The sequence below is a fragment of the Silurus meridionalis genome, chromosome 2, assembly GCF_014805685.1.
Source record: "Silurus meridionalis isolate SWU-2019-XX chromosome 2, ASM1480568v1, whole genome shotgun sequence".
Lineage (NCBI taxonomy): Eukaryota > Metazoa > Chordata > Actinopteri > Siluriformes > Siluridae > Silurus > Silurus meridionalis.
The window spans coordinates 24,543,659-24,563,581 of NC_060885.1; the positions used below are offsets into that span (position 1 = coordinate 24,543,659).

The following is a 19,923-nucleotide window of genomic DNA, read 5'->3' on the forward strand; positions in this document are numbered from 1 at the left end:
ATCAATTTTATTTTACTCTAAAACCAGCAGCTTTCTCAATTTAGGAAGTTATTTAATATGTTTACAAGCATCAGGGGTTTTCAAACATTTTGCAGCCCTCATTATTCAAAGATTTATAATAAAATTCTGGCTATTATGATGATTCCCAATCTTTCCAGTAACAGTCCTAATTTGCATTGCTTTCGAAGCTGCCTTGTTTTTTTGAGTCTTGTGGGTATGGATTAAAACCTATTCAAGATTTAAATTCAATTATAAAATAAATAAACAAATAACTTAAAAAAAAAAAAAAAAAATCAAAGACCACTGAAAGCTCCTGGCCCATACGTAAAGACAGTGATACACACACACACACACACACACACACTTACCTTGTGTTCACAAAGCATTCCGGTTCTCTGGTGCAAAAGGATTTGATTGCAAAAATGAAAGCAACTGAATTGTATTCCAGCCTCTGAGAAACATCTATAGGTGTGGAATGCAACGATGAATTTCAGTTTATCTATAAATCAAACTTCTATAAGTAAAGTTTTTTGTCTTGCCAAAAGGTATAATGTGCTGAGTAAAATTACAAATACTGTTTATAATATTCTTAGCTCACTTCTGCCTGGAAGAATTCTTTTAGCTTTTAAAAAATAAATCTATTCAAGACAAATTTCTAAGACTTGTAATAAATGACAACAATTAATATGTACAGACAGACTTTAGAAAAAACACTGCACATAAGCAAAGCTTTCATGAAGAGAAAAAAAAAAAAAAAAAAACATTTTCAGGTACAGGCATCCTAAATATTTCACAGATATACATCTACATGATTAATACACAAAAAGGAAGCCAATTAAATTTATTTCAACTAGACCTTATACACCAAAAACTACAGAACAACCAATAGTACTACAGAAACAGTATACAGTAACAGGGTACAGGACTGTCATCTCAGATTTGCATCAGTTCTCACAAAAGCTGTGAAGAGAAAACAGCTGGACTCAAAAGTACAAATACATTTCAAGACATTTTTTGTCCCCGTAGCATGAGCTCCTCACCAACTCTTTTTCTCTTCTGACCTTGGATCTCTGTGGCTCCTGTATTAAAATATCTTTGATTTACTTAAGTGGGAGGATGAATGGATTTTACACTTGAACTTTAATCACTCTCAAATGATATAAAATGATGGTCTACATTACCTTTTTTTTTTTTTTTTTTTTTTTAAAGGAACTGTTTCAGCTGCAAACAAAGCAAGAAAAAAAGCAGGGAGTTCAAAACCCTGTACTTTAAACAAAAACTGTGCAACATTTTACATATGCTAATGGTTCATTACTTGATTCTGAGACAGTGCTCATTCTTTCAGTGGAATCTCCTTTTCTCCAGAATGAGTGCTTGTCAGTCCATCATTTCACTGACATTACCTGCCAAAGAGTTTGAGAAAATACATGAAACATCTCAACCAAAATCGTACAAATGAAAAGTTTTCAGATCAAATGATACTGAAACATTCGCAGGTTTCATGCACAGCCCCTAAACCTACTGGATGGAGGTTTCTTTACAAAGAATCAAAGCTGAACTCAAATGTGTCCAAGTTCAGTTGCTCGGTGAAAGAACCTGGTGGTGGGGAAAACGAGAGCGTCATCGCCTCTTCAGAGTCAAGGGGATTTTGGTTATCATTGGTTTCGATCATCTCGATGTTCTCCAACATTTCTGAACTGGCTAAACAATCTAGAGGATCGGATCCATTCTTGCAATCAGCTGTTGCCATTTCCAGGCTTTCACTTTGCTTTTCAGTTCTTAAGTTTACAAGTGGCTCCACTTCAAGCTCAAAGATCGGTGGTTCAGACTTTGCTCCTTTGTCCTCAGATGGCTGCTCACACTTCAAACTGGAGACCTCAGTTACGTGTTGAGAGTCTGGATCCTGCTCCTGTGTTGATTCTTTATTTCCAGTGGTCACCAAAAGTCCTGAAACAGGTTTAGAGGCCACTTTACAGCCAACCTTACTGCCAGCTCTAGAAGCACTGCTGCTAGTCATTGCGCTGCTGCTAGTCATCGCGCTGCAGCCATAGAAAATGTTAAACAAGTCTTTTGCTTTTGCTGCAGCTAGATTTGATTTTGGCTTGACTGTTTTTGCAAAAGAGGAACTTTTGAGGGTCTGAAGTTGAGGAGGAGGACGGACCATGACTGTTAGCTTGTGTTCCTCCTCAGGTACTCCAGGAGCAGCTACATCAGACTCAAGAGTAATCATACGTTCAACAGGAGCTTTTACCTTGACAGGCTCCAGCTTCTGTACTCTGCATGATGGAGTTGATACAGTTGAAGGAGTTGGTACAGAGTCAGAAGCAAATGCAAGACTGGGTGAGCTATCACATGGAATGTCCAATTTCACCTCCTCACCACCGAAAGCCTTGGAGATTAGATCAGCTGACATAACGTCTTCATTCTCTGCTTGTTTTTTGGTCTCAGTTTCAGATGATGCGCTGCTCGAGTCCATGGTTGGAACAGCCGAGGAGGATGTGTCGGCAGAAACCGGTTTGTTTTGGAGCCCAACGTTGGATTTCCTCAAAGGATTAGAAGGGAAGGGTAAAGTAGGACGAGTTTTATTCTGGTTGAAGGCTACCCATTCTTGGGAAGGTTCGATAGCCGTTTTACCCGAAAGTTTGATAGCAATACTCTTGGCAACAGCCACAGACTTGGCAAAAGCATCCTGGTCCTCAGAGTTTTTACTTGCTCCTGCAGCTACAACGCTCTCCTCATCTTCCTTTATAAACTGCTCAGCAATTTTCTCGGCCTCCTTCTCCAGAGACGTCTTTTCAGCCTTTTTCCAAGTGAATTTTCCAAGGGCAGGACGTGAAGTGAAGTCTTCATTCTTTTTTCGAAGTTTTGCAAGCATCGCTGGACTCGGCCCGCAAAGAACCTTTGGAAGCTCACTAGACTTCTCGAGGTCAACCTTAGCATCTTTTAAAGAACACTTCTCTCTCTCATCTTTGCGCCCTCCTCTCTGGTGTTGCTTTTTATCCTCCCTTTTGCCGTATTTGGGCCTCTCCTCTTCCTCCTCATCCTCCTCTTCGTCTTCCTCCCATTTGGATTTCAGCAACTTTTGCGCCTCCTCCTCCCTGTATTTTGGCCTCCTCTCTTCCTCAGACTCATGGCCGTATTTGTATTTCTTGTCATCCTCTTTCCGATACTTAGATTTTTCATCTTCCCTTCCGTATTTATACTTCTCATTATCCTCTCTGTACTTGTACCGATTTTCTTCCTTGTATCTGTATTTGTCTACTTCAGACTTGTACCTCTCCTCATCCCCTTTCTTGTGTCTGTACCTCTCCTCCTCCTCCTTTGCATACCTATTCCTCTCTTCCTCTTCTTTTCTATTTTTGCTCCTTTCAACCTCCTCTTTCTTCGATTTAGGTTTATTCTCCTCCTCTTTGATATATTTCGATTTCCGATCCTCTTCCTTGACGTATTTCAGGCGATCGTCGTCTTCATTCCTGCATTTGGGCTTTTTCGCTTGCTCTTTGCTGGAGTTTTTCTGCTCATCCTGGGAGTCGTCGTCTTCACGCTTTCGTTTGTGCTCAGTCTGCTTTCTTTCGCTCTCCATGCCAGCTTGGCGATCCAGGTTTCTCCGCTGTTCATAAAGTGGGTTCTCGTACATTTGTTTCTATTAAGGAAATAAGAAATTGGATACAAATTACCCGCTTTATAGTGTACAGCTGCAAAATGTACTTGATCTTATATTTCTAGCATACAGTAAAAAATATTTAGAAAGTGTGCACTAAGGATTCTGAATTATTATTCAGAAAGACAATGATTTATTCTTAATCCCAAAATAGCATACAAAATACATTAATAACACATGAATAAAGTTTATTAGCATCAATTCTGAAATTACTGAGGATGAATTACTGCAATAAGCTCCACGTGGTGGCTTAGTGGGTAAGGCATTAGACTTTAGATCCAAAAGTCATAAGTTCAAATCCTAGCCGCACCAAGATGAGACTCATGGGCCCCTGAGCAAGGCCCTTAACCACTTAGTTGAATGAATGACAAATGTAAGTCGCTGTGATATCTTTCCGTATAGTGTTCGATTCCCCTCACAATTACAGTAAAAATTGTAATATTCCAGTTTTTTTATATATATATATATATATATATATATATATATATATATATATATATATATATATATAAAAAGAAAGAAAGAAAGAAAGAAAGAAAGAAAGAAATACCTTATACTGTTCATTGTGCTCATGACATAAAACATGGGCCTCTGCACAAATAGGGTCACCGAAAATCTCTTTACACAACTGGCAAAAAAATCCCCTCACAGGTAACATAAATTCCGAGCCTACAGGAGAGAAACACGGTAAGGGTTATGGCACATTCTCAGTAACAGAAATATTAATAAACATTACCCCTGCAGTGTTTTTTTGTGAGAAAACACCACAATGAAAATAAACACAAATAAAATCACACCAGGTTTTCTTTCATATCTACAATACTGGATTTAAACTCAAGCCACTTTATTACTTATCTCACACAAACTAAAGTGAAGAATAGTACAGTGCAAATTCTACCTTTTGAAGGTTTAGAAATGAGTTCTCCTGTAAGATGCTTCTTCTCACGTTCCAAATTCGATGCCCATGGTCTGATGTAGGGATCTATAGTCTTCAAACAAAACGGACCATTTACACAGCAAATTAACAGGTGCAGCGGCGCAACATTAAACAACCAGGTACAGTTTGATCCACATATATTTGGACTCTGACAATCTTCATAACTATGGCTCTGTACGCAAGTCACTAATTCAAGGAATAAAAATGTGTGAAACATTTAGGAATTGCAAACATTTTTATACAGAAGGGCTCAAATTTATTTGGACAAATGATTTATAATCAAAAGTAATAATGTACATAGTAAAATATGGTTGAGAATCTTTTGATTGCTGGGAAGGACTGGCAGAATTCTAGAACCCATTACCATCACCAAAGACTGGGTGTTCCTCCATTGTGATGCTTTACCAGTCCATCACCGCAGCAGTCTTCAGTTGTGGTTCTTTTATTAGTTTTTCTGACTTTCTGTCAGGTGACAGACTGGCCATTGCAAAACATTCCACTTCTTTACTTACACACACAAAAAAAAAGAGCTGCTTTTGCAGTATGTTTAGGGTCTTTGTCCATTTATATTGTGAAGATCCGTTCAATCAACTTTTCTGTATTTGGTTGAATCGGTCCAGACAGTAGATCCTTGTACACTTCATCCGGGAGTTTCTGTCTTCCGTCACATCATTAATAAACACCAGTGACCAAGTGCCTCAATAGAAGACATGCAAGCCCATGTCATCCTCCACCATAATTTAAAGATGATTTTGTACGCTTTGGATCCTGAGCTGTTCAATGGAGTCTTGGGAGGTGTTAACATAGTGGTCAACGTGTGGAAACTTTGGATCTGAAGGTCATGAGTTCAAATCCCAGCCACAACAAGCTGCCACTCCTGGGACCGTGAGCAAGGCCCTTTATCCTATAGCTGCTCAGTTGTATGAATGAGATAAATATAAGTTGCTCCGGATAAAGCATCTGCTAAATGCTGTAAATATAATGCAAGTTGTGTACAGGCTTTTTTTCTTCCCGTCATTTTTAAACAGGTTAATCTTAGTTTCATCTGTCTAAAGAATTGGTTTCCAAACCTGATCTGGCCTTTATTTTTTTCTCAAGGCTTATAAATGGTGGCTTTTGTGGTGAATCCTCTGTATATGCTCTCGTGAAGTTTCTTGATTGCAGACTTTGACAATTTTATGCCTATTTCCTGGAAAGTGCACTATATTAAGCCCATATTCATTACATAACTGGAACCTGAATACATTTTGTTAAACGGCTAAAATAAACAATTGTGCCTTCATCCAAACATATACGGACCTAACTATGATTAAAACTGACAAACAGGAGTTCAATAGCATTGATCTGTAATAAAAATAAATAAATAAAAAATGGCTATTTACCTTTCTGTGCGTTTTGCTGTGCAAGTGTGTGAAAAAATCAAACATGGAACCACTAGTAACGTTGCAGTTTTTGCACCAGTGGTTTCCTGCATCATAGTACTCAAATATCTCGCTTACTGAATCCGATCTGGTGCTGGGTCCTGGAGCTGAGGACCTGGTATCCTAGTTGAGGAGGGACAAATTACACATTAGCAAGAAGACCAGAAATCTGCCCGAAAAAAGAAAAGCAGCAACAGGTTTGAAGAAAAAAAAAAAATTCAATATACAAAACAAACCCTAATTCCCCTATTATTGAAGTGTGACAAAGTAATCTTACCTTTGTAATTTAGGCCATCTGTGCTCCGGCTGAGAGGAACCCATTGCACTAGTTTTAAGCTCTAACAACTATGTATGTGTGTAGGTGGTCAATAATCCAGGTCACAGACAAATAGCAAACCTTTAAAGTAATGCGGAAAAAAATCCCGGACTAAATGGTTCTAGTGTATGAAAGTAAGCACTTTCCTTTATAGAATTCAGTGATATTAGTTAGGATCTTGATGTAATGAGAGTGATTACTATTTGCAGCAATCAGCTATGTTGCAATTTGTAGAAGAGATACTTTATATGGACAAAAGAACAGGGACATCTGACTCTTCCAGCCATGTGTGTTTCTATAATGCAGTTATGAAGATATGCTTTACATGGGTTTGGAGTGGAAGATCTCCTGCTATAGAGCTCCAACCCTATTGAACAGCATAGGGATGAATGTGAATACTGACTGCACCCCAGGCCTCCTCACCTCACAAAATCAGTACCTGACTTTACTAACATCCCTGTCATCAATATATCATCTCAGAAAAGTGGAGGTTATTATAACAGGAAGTGGGGACTAAATGTGGAATAGGATGGAATGAAAAGCACATACTGGTCAGATGTTCACAAACTTTTGTCCGTATAGTGTAGATCCGAGAACCTATGAGTAAAGCTAAGAGTAGTTTTCTTTTTTTAAGATGATCAGTAGTGCAAATTATATAGATATAAAGATGTATGCAGCAGTTTATCTCTAGTGACTCCGAAATCACTTTACCTCCTGATTGTCCTTGAGAGTAAATTAAGAAACCGTCAATGACTTATTTTCTTAGCAAATAAGCCACTGCCGTATCGCTCCCATAAGCGGGGCATGATCAGTGAGTGCGCGAGTTTGCATGTGTATAGGCATAAGCAAATTTCAGAGCAAGCACAAGGAATGAACCTTCTTTGGTGTTTGGTTAAAAGCTTACAATTTACTATCCCGGAAAAACATGATCAAGGCTCATTACAGCTGAAAGTGGTGGTGAGCATTGGGTTTAATTTAGCACACTGGTCTCCTGAGAACAGGAGAACTGAAGTGAGTGTTTACAGGACACTGACACATTACTATGTTTATCCATCCATTCATCCATCCATTCATCCATCCTTTCATTGACCTAGGGCTGATAAAAAAGCATCAAAAAACAAAATAACCCTACAACGTTTTTTGGAAAACTACAAGCAAAAACTCATCATTTTTATTTTTTGTAATCTTACACCCAGTTGCTCCTGAAGGGATTTCAGGAGCAACTGGGTGTAAGATTAGAAAAAATAAAAATAAATAAATGTTTGAAAGTAGCATCATAACATTGAGAAGCACAACGCAGTAGACATTTTTCAACCGTTATTTTACATTATGGCAAAAAAAAAAAAAAATAAAGTGCATCCTGAATAATTAACATTAATTGGTACTACATGTATAATTACACTCCAGAGCAAACAAATAATACCCTCTTAAAAAATATATATATAAATGCCCTTGAGACCTCCTGTGCCACCATTTGCAAAAGAAAGTTGAATTCTTGATAATTTCTTAATCATTTACTCGTTGTAAACCCCATTTAAAGGTTAATATTTTGCCACGTGTATGTAGTCCATTTTCAATTTAGTTGTTTACTTTTTTTTTTTAACACAATCAGAAATAATGTCATTCAGCCTTAAATACATTAACACTTAAAAATTAAGATCCAATACTGATAAATGAGGGGATGATAAAAGAGCATAAACCTCAACTCCCCTGTGAAAATTTCCAATTACTAGTAACAGACAAAAATCTTGTCAACTGATTCTACAGAGTCTATTAAAGTTCGGAAACACCCTAGTCTCATTTTTGATGCACATGCATGTTCCTTTTTGTTTATATGCAAAAAACATAAATGCAGAAAGTGGACAGTGAATAAATAGAATAAAAATCTTCAGACAGACGAGTTCAAATTCAACAGTTTTGTCTCTAACAGAAGAACATGTGATCAGACTGCCTCACCCCTGTGGTGGAAGCTCAATAGTTTGGGGTTGTTTGGGAGCAGGGAAGGTTGAAGACTTATTCCAAAAGGGCGAAAGGAATCCTGAACCAACATTGCTCCCACTCCACATTTTAACACCATGCAATTCCGTTCATGCTGAGGAAGAGCAGTACAAATGCAATATTTGCTTTGAGAATGTTGATTGAGAAGTATAAAGAAGATCAGAAGGAGCTGCAGTGTGTGTTTGTGGATTTAGAGAAAGCGTACTACAGGGTGCCGAGAGAGGAGTTGTGGTATTGCATGAGGAAGTCAAGTGTGGCAGAGAAGTATGTGAGGGTGGTGCAGGACATGTATGAGGACAGGAATGAAAGTCAGTGGGCGTAAGACAGACTACATGTGTGTGAATGAGAGGGAGGGCAGTGAAGTGGTGCGGTTACAGGAAGAAGAGGTGGAGAAGGTGGAGGAGTTCAGGTACCTGGGGTCAACAGTCCAAAGTAATGGAGAGTGTGTTAGAGAAGTGAAGAAAAGAGTGCAGGCAGAGTGGAGTGGGTGGAGAAGAGTGATAGCAGGAGTGATTTGTGATAGAAGGGTATCTGCAAGAATGAAAGGGAAAGTTTACTGGACTGTGGTGAGACCTGTGATGTTGTATGGGTTAGAGACAGTGGCATTGAGTAAAAGACAGAAGGTGGAGCTGGAGGTAGCAGGGCTGAAGATGTTGAGGTTTTCGTTGGGAGTGACGGGGATGGACAGGATTAGAAATGAGTTTATTAGAGGAACAGCACATGTAGGACATTTTGGAGACAAGATGAGGGAGGCGAGATTGAGATGGTTGGGACATGTACAAAGGAGGGACATGGGTTATATTGGTAGGAGAATGGTGAGAATGGAGCCGCCAGGAAGAAGGAAAATAGGAAGACCAAGGAGGTGGTTTATGGATGTGGTGAGAGAAAACATGCAGGTAGTTGCTTTGAAAGAAGCATGTAGAGGACAGGCGGTATGGAGATGAATGATCCACTGTGGCGACCCCTAACAGGAGCAGCCAAAAGAACACCACCATGCAATTCCGTCTGGACTACGGCTCATTGGAAACGACTTCACCATTTAACACAACGCGATGAGCTAAAGCATATGTCAAAGCTCCGTAAATGGTATTTAGAGAGCAAAAGGCCTGCGCCCAGTCATTGCACCTAAATCCTACTGAAATGTTCTGGGATAAACTGGATCACAAGGTCAAAAAGAAATATCCAATTTAGTGAAGAACAGCTTTGGCAAGTTTTCTAAGAGGCATGGCAAAGTATTTCAGCTGAATGTTTTGAAGAAAAAATATATATATATACTGTCTGGATGCAGAGTGTGTAAAGTTGTTATTCATGCTAAGAGAGGATTTTTGACTGAAAATAAAAGTTTAACTGTTCATTACATTGTGGAATATTAATTACAACATGCATGTGTCTCAAAAACTATGAAATACTAGGTGTTTCCAATCTTGATAGGCACTGTATATTTTTCATCCTGTAAAGCCTACAGACAGATAAAAAAATAAATAAATAAAAATAAATAAATAAACAAACTAATAATTATAATAATAAAATATACTCTTCCTGTCATGCTGACTACAATTTGATTTTGTAAAAAGAAAATGGCTTTGTTAGATGATCTTGACATATTTAATATCAATATAATAAGTATTATTAAATAAATTGATGCCATCTTCTAAGCCATAGTCTATTTAAGTTAATAAATAATTGACTCTCTAAAGTGCAGTTTGTTATAATCCTACTTTGAGTGCAGAAATGTTTAGTCAATGCATGGATATTACCTATTGCTTTTACATTCTCAGTACAAAGCTGGTAAATAACCCTATACTTTAACTAAGTTCGTAAACTAAATACTGAATATGAATTATAAAACCAGCTCAAAAAAATCAAAGAACTGTTCTACAGTGAACATAAAATGTTAATTCTGGCACCTGAGATGAGCAGAATGTGTCCAGGGCACTGGCTTTTTATATCCAGTTGCCCAATAACACAAGCAGGTTCAGAAACCAAGGAAAAAACTGTCTTACTTAACTATTCATCACTCAAAAAATGTATAATTACCGAAATAACTTTGGTTAAATAAACCATTATGAAGGGAGTTTAGGATTCACCAGGTTTCTTGCTCTCTGAGCTTACCCACTAGCAGCATAAAGTTTTCTACCTGTGGGCAGGATGTGATGCAGGCAGATTTAGATTTCTCTGGGCTTCTGGACTCTTTCGACTTGCTATGAGATGGTGTCTGTTCTGCCGAGCTCCTAAGGTTTCTGTGGTCCAGCCCCAGGATGGTTGCCACCTTCACTAGTTCTTCATACTTCTTTTCTGCTGCCCCATGTTCAGTGCGCAGAACAGAGATCTGGGCCATCACGTCCTCTTGTAGACGACCAAGCTCCATAAGGATGGGGTCTTTGTGGCCATCTTTCTCCCTTCGCTTTTTCCTTAGGAGCTCCCCTATGGTACAGAACAAGAATATGCCAATGAATGTACAAAGATCATAAAAAAAAAAAAAATCATCATGATAGATCAAATAAATGAACAGAAATACCTTGCTGTTTTCGTAGTGTCTCCAATTCTTTTATCAGACTCTCTTTTTTCTTCAATCGGGAATCTCGGTCCTTCTTTAGCTTTTCAAGCTCTTCAGTTACCTAGCCATGATACAATTGTATTTACAATATTATTTGCCCACAGGAAGTGCTTTTAGTGGCCAACAACTAATTTAAAGCACTTTTAATAGTTGTGAAGAACAGGATCTACCTTGAATGACCAAAGAACTAAGCAAAAGAGAAACATGGGTGGTTGAAGTGTATATAAGTGTAAATAATAAATGTCATGACTAGTTGACATGGTTAGACGTTCCCTCATATTCTTCTTTTTTTATATATATATTCTGTATGATAGACTGGAACCATGCAGTGCAACAAACACATCAACAGAGGGTCAAATGCCCTTTAAAGTGTTTTATTTCATGCATCTCCAACCCTAACACTAATTTTAAGCCCAAATCATGCCTTTATGCTGTCTTCCCCCCCTGTACAGTACAGTATTTTTTATATTACTGTATTGTTGTCTGCATGCATTTTATGTTTCTAAATACACTATATGGACAAAAGATTGTGGACACCTGAACTTAAATACTAGTATGTACATTTTGAACATTCTTTTCCACGTTAACTTCCACATTCCAATTGGTCAAGAATGATCTGCTTATAAAACAGAGTATATAGAAGTTTGGCCTTGAACATGTTTGGTTATTCTAGGCCATGAGCTACCATGTGATATTTTGGACTGGGGCTACAACAATTAATCGATAATTAAATTCGTTGTCAACAAATGTCGTTATCGAGTAGTTGGGTTGGTCAAGTTTCAGGTTAGCATGACTAAGTGTGGAAGTGGTGGAAGTGTGATAAAAGTGTGCGTCCCGAGTCATCTAAGGCATAGGAGCATTTTATATTAAATGCAACAAAGAAAACTGCACCAGGAAGATATGCAAAGCGGAGCTTGTATGGGATGAAAGAACCACAGTATTGCACGAGCACATGAAAAGAAAACACACTGGTGTCACGGATGAAAGGGAAACATCAACCTGGTGAGCAAAAACTTCGTGACAGTCGCACTGGATCTGTTCTGTCGTGACTCGCAAGCATCAGGTTGCGCAATCAGGTCACTCGCGAAATCGTGATGGATTAAATGAAAACAGTGTGAACAAACGCTAAATCTAAAAGCAGCAAATAACAGCAGCGGTAAACAATGACATTTTAGTCACTGTTGTGGTTTTCAGCTATTGATTATGCATTTGTACACCAATGCATACAGGTGCATCTCAATAAATTAGAACATCATTAAAATTTGATCTGATATATTTCAAGTGTTAATTTATTTTAATTTTGATGATTTTGGCTCACATTTAACAAAAACCCACCAATTTACAAGCTCAAAAGATTTAAATATTTGATAAGACCAATCAACATCTGGAAAGTATGTTCATTTACTGTATATGTACTCAATACTTGAGTACTCCTTTTGCTTTAATTACTGGCTAAATGCGGCATGGCATGAAGGTGATCAGTCTGTGGCACTGCTGAGGTGGTATGGAAGCCCAGGTTTCTATGACAGTGTCCTTCGGCTCATCTGCATTTTTTGGTCTCTTGTTTCTCATTTTCCTCTTGAAAATACCACATAGATTCTCTATGGGGTTCAGTTCTGGTGAGTTTGCTAGCCAGTCAAGCACACCAACACCATGGTCGTTTAACCAACTTTTGGTGCTTTTGGCAGTGTGGGCAGGTGCCAAATCCTGATGGAAAATGAAATCAGCATCTCCATAAAGCTGTTAGCAGAGGGAAGCATGAAGTGCTCTAAAACATCCTGGTAGCTATGCTGACCTTGGACTTGATAAAACACAGTGGATTAACACCAGCAGATGACATGACTCCCACCACTGACTGCACAAACTTTACACTGGACCTCAAGCAACTTGGATTCTGTTCCTCTCCTCTCTTCCTCCAGACTATGGGACCTTGATTTCCAAATGAAATACAAATTTTCTTTCCTTTCATCTGAAAAGATGACTTTGAACCACTGAGCAACAGTCCAGTCCTTTTTGTCCTTCGCCCAGGTAAGACACCTCTGACATTGTCTCTGGTTCAGGAGGTGACACAAGGAATGTGTCAGTTGTAGCCCATGGATACGTCTGTGCGTGGAGGCTCTCAAAGAACTGACTCCAGCTGCAGTCCACTCTTTGTGAATCTCCCACAAATTCTTGAATGGGCTTCTTTTCAATTAATGTGCTTGGATACAGGACTCTGTCAACAGCAGCTTCTTTAGCAATGACCTTTCCTCCATGTGCAGGTTGTCAATGATCGTCTTCTGCACAACTGTCAAGTGAGCAGTCTTTCCCCATGATTGTGTAGCCTGAACCAGACTTTAATGAGTTCAGAATCAGATTTAATGAGCTGATTAGAGTGAGACGCCACGAGTCTCCAATATTGAACTTTTTCACACTATTCTGATACTGAATTTGGGTTTTTATTAGCTGTAAGCCATAATCATCAAAATGAAAATACAAACACTGAAATATATCAGGCTGTGTGTGATGAATCTATATACAGTGGAACACACTTATCTCGACCTCGGTTAACTCGACAACCCTATTAAGTCGACGTTTTTGAAGTGGAACCTCCAAATTCTCGCTTTGTCTTAGCATTTTTTTAAGGTTATGTCAACTTTTTTATGTCGCCGAACCCTGATATCTCGAGCACAAGGGGGGAAAAATGATCCATTTAACGTCAGTTATCTCGATCGGCACTGTGCAGCCGCAGAAGAACTCGCGAAAGTGGCGGAAAAATCAAGCCTTACAGCTGCTACAGGTGTTGTATTGTATACTGGTGAATCTCTGCTGTTAGTTAGTGCACATATGCCTTTTGTTGTTAAATGTTATGTGATGAACAGGAGGTGAAAGTAGAAGCGCGGCGCTGAACAGCACACGGGAGAACGTGGGATGAGCAGCAAAATCATAGAATGAACAACGGCAGGATCGGGGGGAATTCTCGGTGGGCCTTTGGAAGAAAAGCGCAGCCGGTGAGAGAGTGCCGGTAGGAAGGCACGTACCGGGATACACATGAGCGATAACGACCGCCGTGAACCAACATATACCCACAATAACGGACGGTGAAAGTGTGGAAGTTTAAATAGGAGCTGGTGATGATGATAAACGAGCACCATATGTGCGCGATTGAAGCCAGGAGCTTCAGAGAAAGCGGCTGAGAAAGCACCTGCCACGCTGAAGGGGGCACCGAAGGGGGCGTGGCAGGTGGATTCCAGACAGATAAACATGTACTGTATGTATTTTTATAGCATGCCTTCATCAAACAAATCGCGGCAACGCTGTTGTGTAAAAAAAAACTTCAAAAACACGTGCATGCCGCCATTTTCATTTTCGTTTATCTCGATCATCGGTTACCTCGATGCTTTTTGGCGTCCCCCTAGGACATCGACATAACCGGGTTCCACTGTAATATAGGAGTTTCACTTTTTGTAATAAATTACTAAAATAAAATAAAAATTGATATTTTAATTAATTAAGATGCACCTGTGTGTGTGTGTGTGTATGTAATATATATATATATATATATATATATATATATATATATATATATATATATATATATATATATTATATATACACACACATATATACATACACACACACACACACACACACACACATACAATTTAAATTTTTTATCAAGTCTGTTCCATTCTCTTTTTTTAGCATTTGATTTCTACAACAGTTCACTTCTGTTTTCAAACGTTACTACATTCAAATGATTGTTCTCGATGTTTGTATATTTTATTTAAGCATGTATCATTTAATTATTAGACAAAATTAATTATTTTGTATTGACTATTTTAAGCATAGTGTGAACTTGCCATCTGCAAAATACAATATGAATGTTCATGTACACAAATTCCATGACCTTGCATAATCAAATGCTGTTTTTTTTCCTTTTTTTTAAAAAAAAAAGAAAAAACCCAACGAGTGAATTTGTTCAAAGGAGAAATTTTCCCATTCACTCAACAACAAGCAGCCACTAAGCTTTAAAATGTCAAAATTAAAACTAGTTAAACTCAATATGTGGCTTTTCTAATTTTTTTAAGTACACTTTTATACATAAAGTTTTATAGGGTTTTATATAGTTATAATAAGCAAAACATCTAAAAAAGTTATTTTTTCCTTCGATTAATTAATCGATTATCAAAATAATCGTTATTTGGAGCCCTATTTGGTACAATGCTTCCTAATAAGTCAGTCCTGTCGTTACCTTTTGCTTCTGATTGGCATTATTCTTTTCTTCAATTACCCTCCTCTGGTTTCCACTGCATGCAATTGTAATGCTCTGTAATGGATCCACCTTTAAACCTATGGATATGGGGAAAAAATTCCATGATTTTAAAACAAAAAACAGCAGATTTACTTCTTTTGAATACAAATTATAATGATCACAAAGCTGTTCACCTTTTTTATCCATCCCTTCGGCTTCGTTTGCTACAGTATTGATTACTTTCAGGAAGGGTCGCTCTATGGCAGGGGAGCTGTAGTCTTTCATAGATGGTGGTGTTGGAGCGGGCATTGGCATTCCAGGAGGAGGGTACAGGGGCCAGCCTTGAGGCATATATGGCATGTAGTTCCCATAAGGATCATAACCAGGTGGAGGATAATTAGGAGGTATATGTGACTGTGCTTGTGGATAAGGAGGCATTGGGTGGGCAGAATGAGTTGGGAAATGATTTGTTCCGGGAGTCCCAATTTCAGGAGGAGGTGGTCCTGTGCGAGTCCACGTGCTCTCTTCAGCTTTAGTGCCAGGCCGAACCTCTCTCTTACTCTGACTGTCTGATCGCAACGGACGTCTTTCAAGAGGAACAGACTTCTTCTTGCTACAACTCAAGGTGCGCTCATAGCTTCTGCTCCGACTGCTTCTACTGCTGCAGCTGCTTCTCCTGCTTGAACTCCGACTTCTGCTCTTTCTCCCGCTGGAGCTACTGGAACTCCTGCTGTGGCTCTGGCGTTTCCGGTCAGACTGTTGCCTTTTGACAGAAGACTTTGCAGGATTTTTACCCTGGAGGCGCTCTTGAGTCCTCGCAGCCATCTTGCTGATCTCAGCTACGCCCAGGTCAAGGCCAATAGTCTTAAGGAGGTCTTGGATCTTCTCATATTCCTCAACCTCTGCCCTAACCTGAGCATCATGAGTGCTAGTTACTGGTGTTTTACTCTGCGGTTCCTCATCAAGATGCTGCCCAGGCAAAACTTTAGAATAGTTCTTATCCCGATATTTGCTCTGTTTCTTTATTTGACTTTCATCCTCTTCAGAATGCTGACTGAAAGAACGTCCATATTCTTTTCTATGGAGATCATGTCCTATACCAGTCCTTGGTTCATGATACAGCAAATCAGCTCCAGGTTTCTCATAAACATTCAATAAGCTACACTGTCCAGATTTTGGCATTTCTTTTGCCTTGGATGTGGCTTCCTCTTCCTCGTCCCCATACAGGAACTTCTCCTCGTCTTCAATATCTACAAAGTTTTTCTTTTTGTCTGTTGGTGGGGCTACTGCCTCTGCCATCACACTGAGAAGTTGAGTAAGGTCTGAATTCTCCTGGCCGCTACTTTCATGAGGAAGAGAGAACCCATGCCCGCTCTCTTTGGTTGGTTGTAATTTGCTTAAGAGCTCTTCAAAGGCACTGGCATTAGAATTTCTAGACAACACTGAAGCCAGTAAGTCTGGGTCCATGGTTTTAGTCACTGCACATAGCAACTGCTCTGCATCCTTTGAAAGACCACTGCCTGGATTCTCTTGTGGGGAGTCAGTACTCTAAAACCAATGGAGAACACACACACACACACAAAAATAAATAATCTGAAACTGACCTGTTACAAATTTACTGAAATTGAAATCAAAATCATACCCACCTGTCCGATCATAGGAGAATCAGTCTCGGAGGAGTCAACTCTCTTTTTCAAGATGGACTTAGTGGGCATCGTGAGCATGTCCTCCAGCTCTTTTCGTCGACGGGCCCTTTCAAGCTCTCGAAAGTCTTCCTTATCTCTGTTGCTGTTTCTGCTGCTGCTGCTGCTGGTGCCACTTCGGCTCCGGCTCCTTGGCCTGTTCCTTGTTTTGCTTCTTGCTCTGCTCCGACTCCTCCCCCTGCTTTTTCCCCTGCTCTGACTCCGACTCCTCCCCCTGCTTTTTCCCCTGCTCTGACTCCGACTCCTTGCCCTGCTTTTCCCCCTGCTCTGACTCCGACTCCTTGCCCTGCTACGGCTTCTGCTGCATGGTCTACTCTTGCTCCTTGCCCTGCTCCTCGCTCTACTTCTTCCCCTGCTCTGGCTTCTACTCCTACTCCTGCTGCGTGGTCTGCTACGTCCTCGGCTCAGCGCCCTGCTGCGACTCACCGGGCGGCTACGGCTTCTGCTGCGAGGACGACTTCGGCTGTGAATTCTGTTCGGACTATGGCTCCAGCCTCTGTTACCACAACGGCTATCACTGTGCCTTCTTAACCGATGCTCATCATGGGCCTCATAGCTTGACCGTTGTGGAGAATAATCTCTGTGAGGGGGAAAATCAACACGCACACAGTTTTAGGCAGATTCCATTGTTTACGGTTAATAACTTCTAAGAAAAAGTTTGCATTTGTATCGTGAAGCATCCCTTTTTTTTACACGTATCTGCATCGGTAAAAAACTATTTATTTATATATAATTATTAGTAGATACGCTAGACTTTTATTATTTAAAAGTGTTTAAAAAAAGTTTAGTGTTTTAGAGTTTAGTTTAAGAGTTTAAAAATATTCTTAGGGATGCATCAAATTTTCAGCTGCCGAAAATGGCTTTATCAGTTGTTGGCTGAAATAAAAAAAAAAGGCTGAAAATACGATTACACTCTTCAGGGCTCCAGACAAAAAAGGAAAAAAAGTCTTTTGCGCTTTTGACCATCGCCATGTTTTCTTACTGTCTCTTTTTTTTTTAAATGATCTGTTGTCATGTTTTCAGTGACTGAAATAGAAAGATGGTCCTTAGTGTGTCTGTAGTTCTCCCTCTCTCTGACGCCGACACAACTGCAGCCTGCTGTTTTACTAACAGGCGAGTCATCAGCGGAAGAGTTGGATAAAGATTGTTTGAAAAAATCTGCTATTTTTTATTTCGACGTTTTTTTTTAGTGATGCGGAAAGGTGAGTTTTGCTTTAACTGCCCGGTTATTTTGCGTCAACAAATTACGTGATGGGCCATTCCTCACAGAACACGCACATAAAAACACGCACAAAACCATATTGAACTGCAAAGCATCATATTTTTTCTATTGCAGAGATTTGCACTGTTTAAATCGGATCGCACCGCACTGTCATGGGGGAATTGTATTGCAGCGCATCAGTAGCTGCGTCATATGTATCTTTAATGCATCGAGATGCAAATCCTTACTGTGTATGAATTCATGTATGTAGATGATGGCAGATCTCCCTTTCATGCGATACATTTCACTTTCCCTAGTCAGATATCACTCTAAGCTCCTGTCTAATCCTGATCCTCCCCATCACTGACGAACAAAACTCAATTCTACCCAGTTTTTAAACAAAAAAGTTTACCTGGCATAGGGCATGTCCACTCCTGTGCTCTGAGATAAACTGGTCAACTCGTTGCCCACAGTTATAACAAGACTATGGTCAGTGGGGAGACCACCATGAGGAGGTGAAGGGGTATATCTCTGCAAAAAAAGTAAGCACACAAATTAATAGTGTTTCAGATTAATGATATTACTTCACTTTAATTTATATGTGACAAGGAAATCCAGCTTTACATGATTTCCCTGACATGCCTGAACACACATTCCATTGTCCATCTCAGCAAAGGATGAGGAGCAGAATCGTGTGTATTAGAAGGAAAAATACTAAAACGTGGAGAACCAGTATCACGGAGTACAAATATCTACACAGAGATGCGCACACACTACGTTACTTATGTACAGTTTGGGATGCAGCTCATGATGAACAGGTCTACACATGGCGTCATCACGCAGGTAACCTCCAAAAAGCAGTGTGTGTTTTTATTCAGGCTGCCTTACATGGCCGTAGTCTCTAGGGGGAGGCCCGTCGCCTCGGAAGTCTTCCCCCGACCCTCTTCCCGGGGATGAATAGCGCCTCCGCGGAAACTCCGAGTGTCGGCGGTAGGCATGCGGATAGCCGTTGGTGCCCCGCGCGTGCTCGGCGCGGTACGGAGCGCCGGGGTATGCGCTCGAGGGAGGCGGGCCGCGCGGAGCGAAGCCGCGGGACGCTGCAGGAGGAGGATACGCGCCTCGGTGCGGCCTCGGCCCTCGGTACATGGCGCCAGCCGCCCGTATCAGCTATATTCGGATCCAGTGGCCTCCGTTCACCTCTCTAAGGCCCGTTATTATTTCTTTCGCGCACGCGTTTAAACATTCCACAATAATATTATTACTCCAAATTCAACACGCGCCATCAAACCGTGCACTAACTACTTCCTGCACCACCATTCGGCTAGCCAAACAGGAAATGACGTCACCTGTGGCGGTCAACCAATCACGTTCCTCCCGAATGTATTATTTATTATTGCATACTAGGCTGCGTGCAGTGCAGGCGATTTATTCATGAGTTTTTTAAAACATCAATTCGATATAAATTATTCATTCATGTCTATATATATATATATATATATATATATATATATATATATATATATATATATATATATGTATATATATATATATATATATATATATATATACATATATATATATATGTATATATATATATATATATATATATATATATATATATATATATATATATACATACATATAGGCTTAATATTTATATACACACACGCATAAACACGCAGTTTTGTTACAATATACAATATATTGCCAACATTGTTTATTTTTGCCATTTCTGACTTATCTTGACATCTGTACATTCCAGTGGAAATTATTTATTTATATATTTTATTATAGGCATTGAGCAATTCAGGATTAAAATAAATACATTTAACAGCCTAATATTTGAAGACATTCATATATACACAATGAATAAAACAACTATTAATAGAACAACA

The 19,923-nt window shown here is 39.5% G+C and overlaps 1 protein-coding gene across 4 annotated transcripts; it reads right to left on the minus strand.

Moving 5' to 3' along the window:
• Window positions 1-827: 827 nt before the first annotated feature.
• Window positions 828-19,356, minus strand: znf318 (zinc finger protein 318). Of its 4 annotated transcripts, XR_006927936.1 has the most exons (13): window positions 18,917-19,356; window positions 18,441-18,559; window positions 16,771-17,407; window positions 15,319-16,672; window positions 15,125-15,222; window positions 10,852-10,951; window positions 10,471-10,757; window positions 5,981-6,142; window positions 4,560-4,650; window positions 4,212-4,330; window positions 1,523-3,643; window positions 1,316-1,403; window positions 828-1,221 (listed from the first exon to the last, which is right to left on the minus strand). XR_006927936.1 is itself a non-coding variant. In XM_046867121.1 (12 exons), the coding sequence occupies exons 1-11, from the start codon at window positions 19,172-19,174 to the stop codon at window positions 1,538-1,540; spliced, it is 5,331 nt and encodes a 1,776-aa protein (XP_046723077.1). In that variant the 5' UTR covers window positions 19,175-19,356; the 3' UTR covers window positions 828-1,403; window positions 1,523-1,537. The 4 variants fall into 4 exon arrangements, 2 of the variants coding, with proteins under 2 accessions (XP_046723077.1, XP_046723066.1); XR_006927934.1 differs by having other exon boundaries at window positions 1,316-3,643; XM_046867121.1 differs by having other exon boundaries at window positions 828-1,403.
• Window positions 19,357-19,923: the final 567 nt, after the last annotated feature.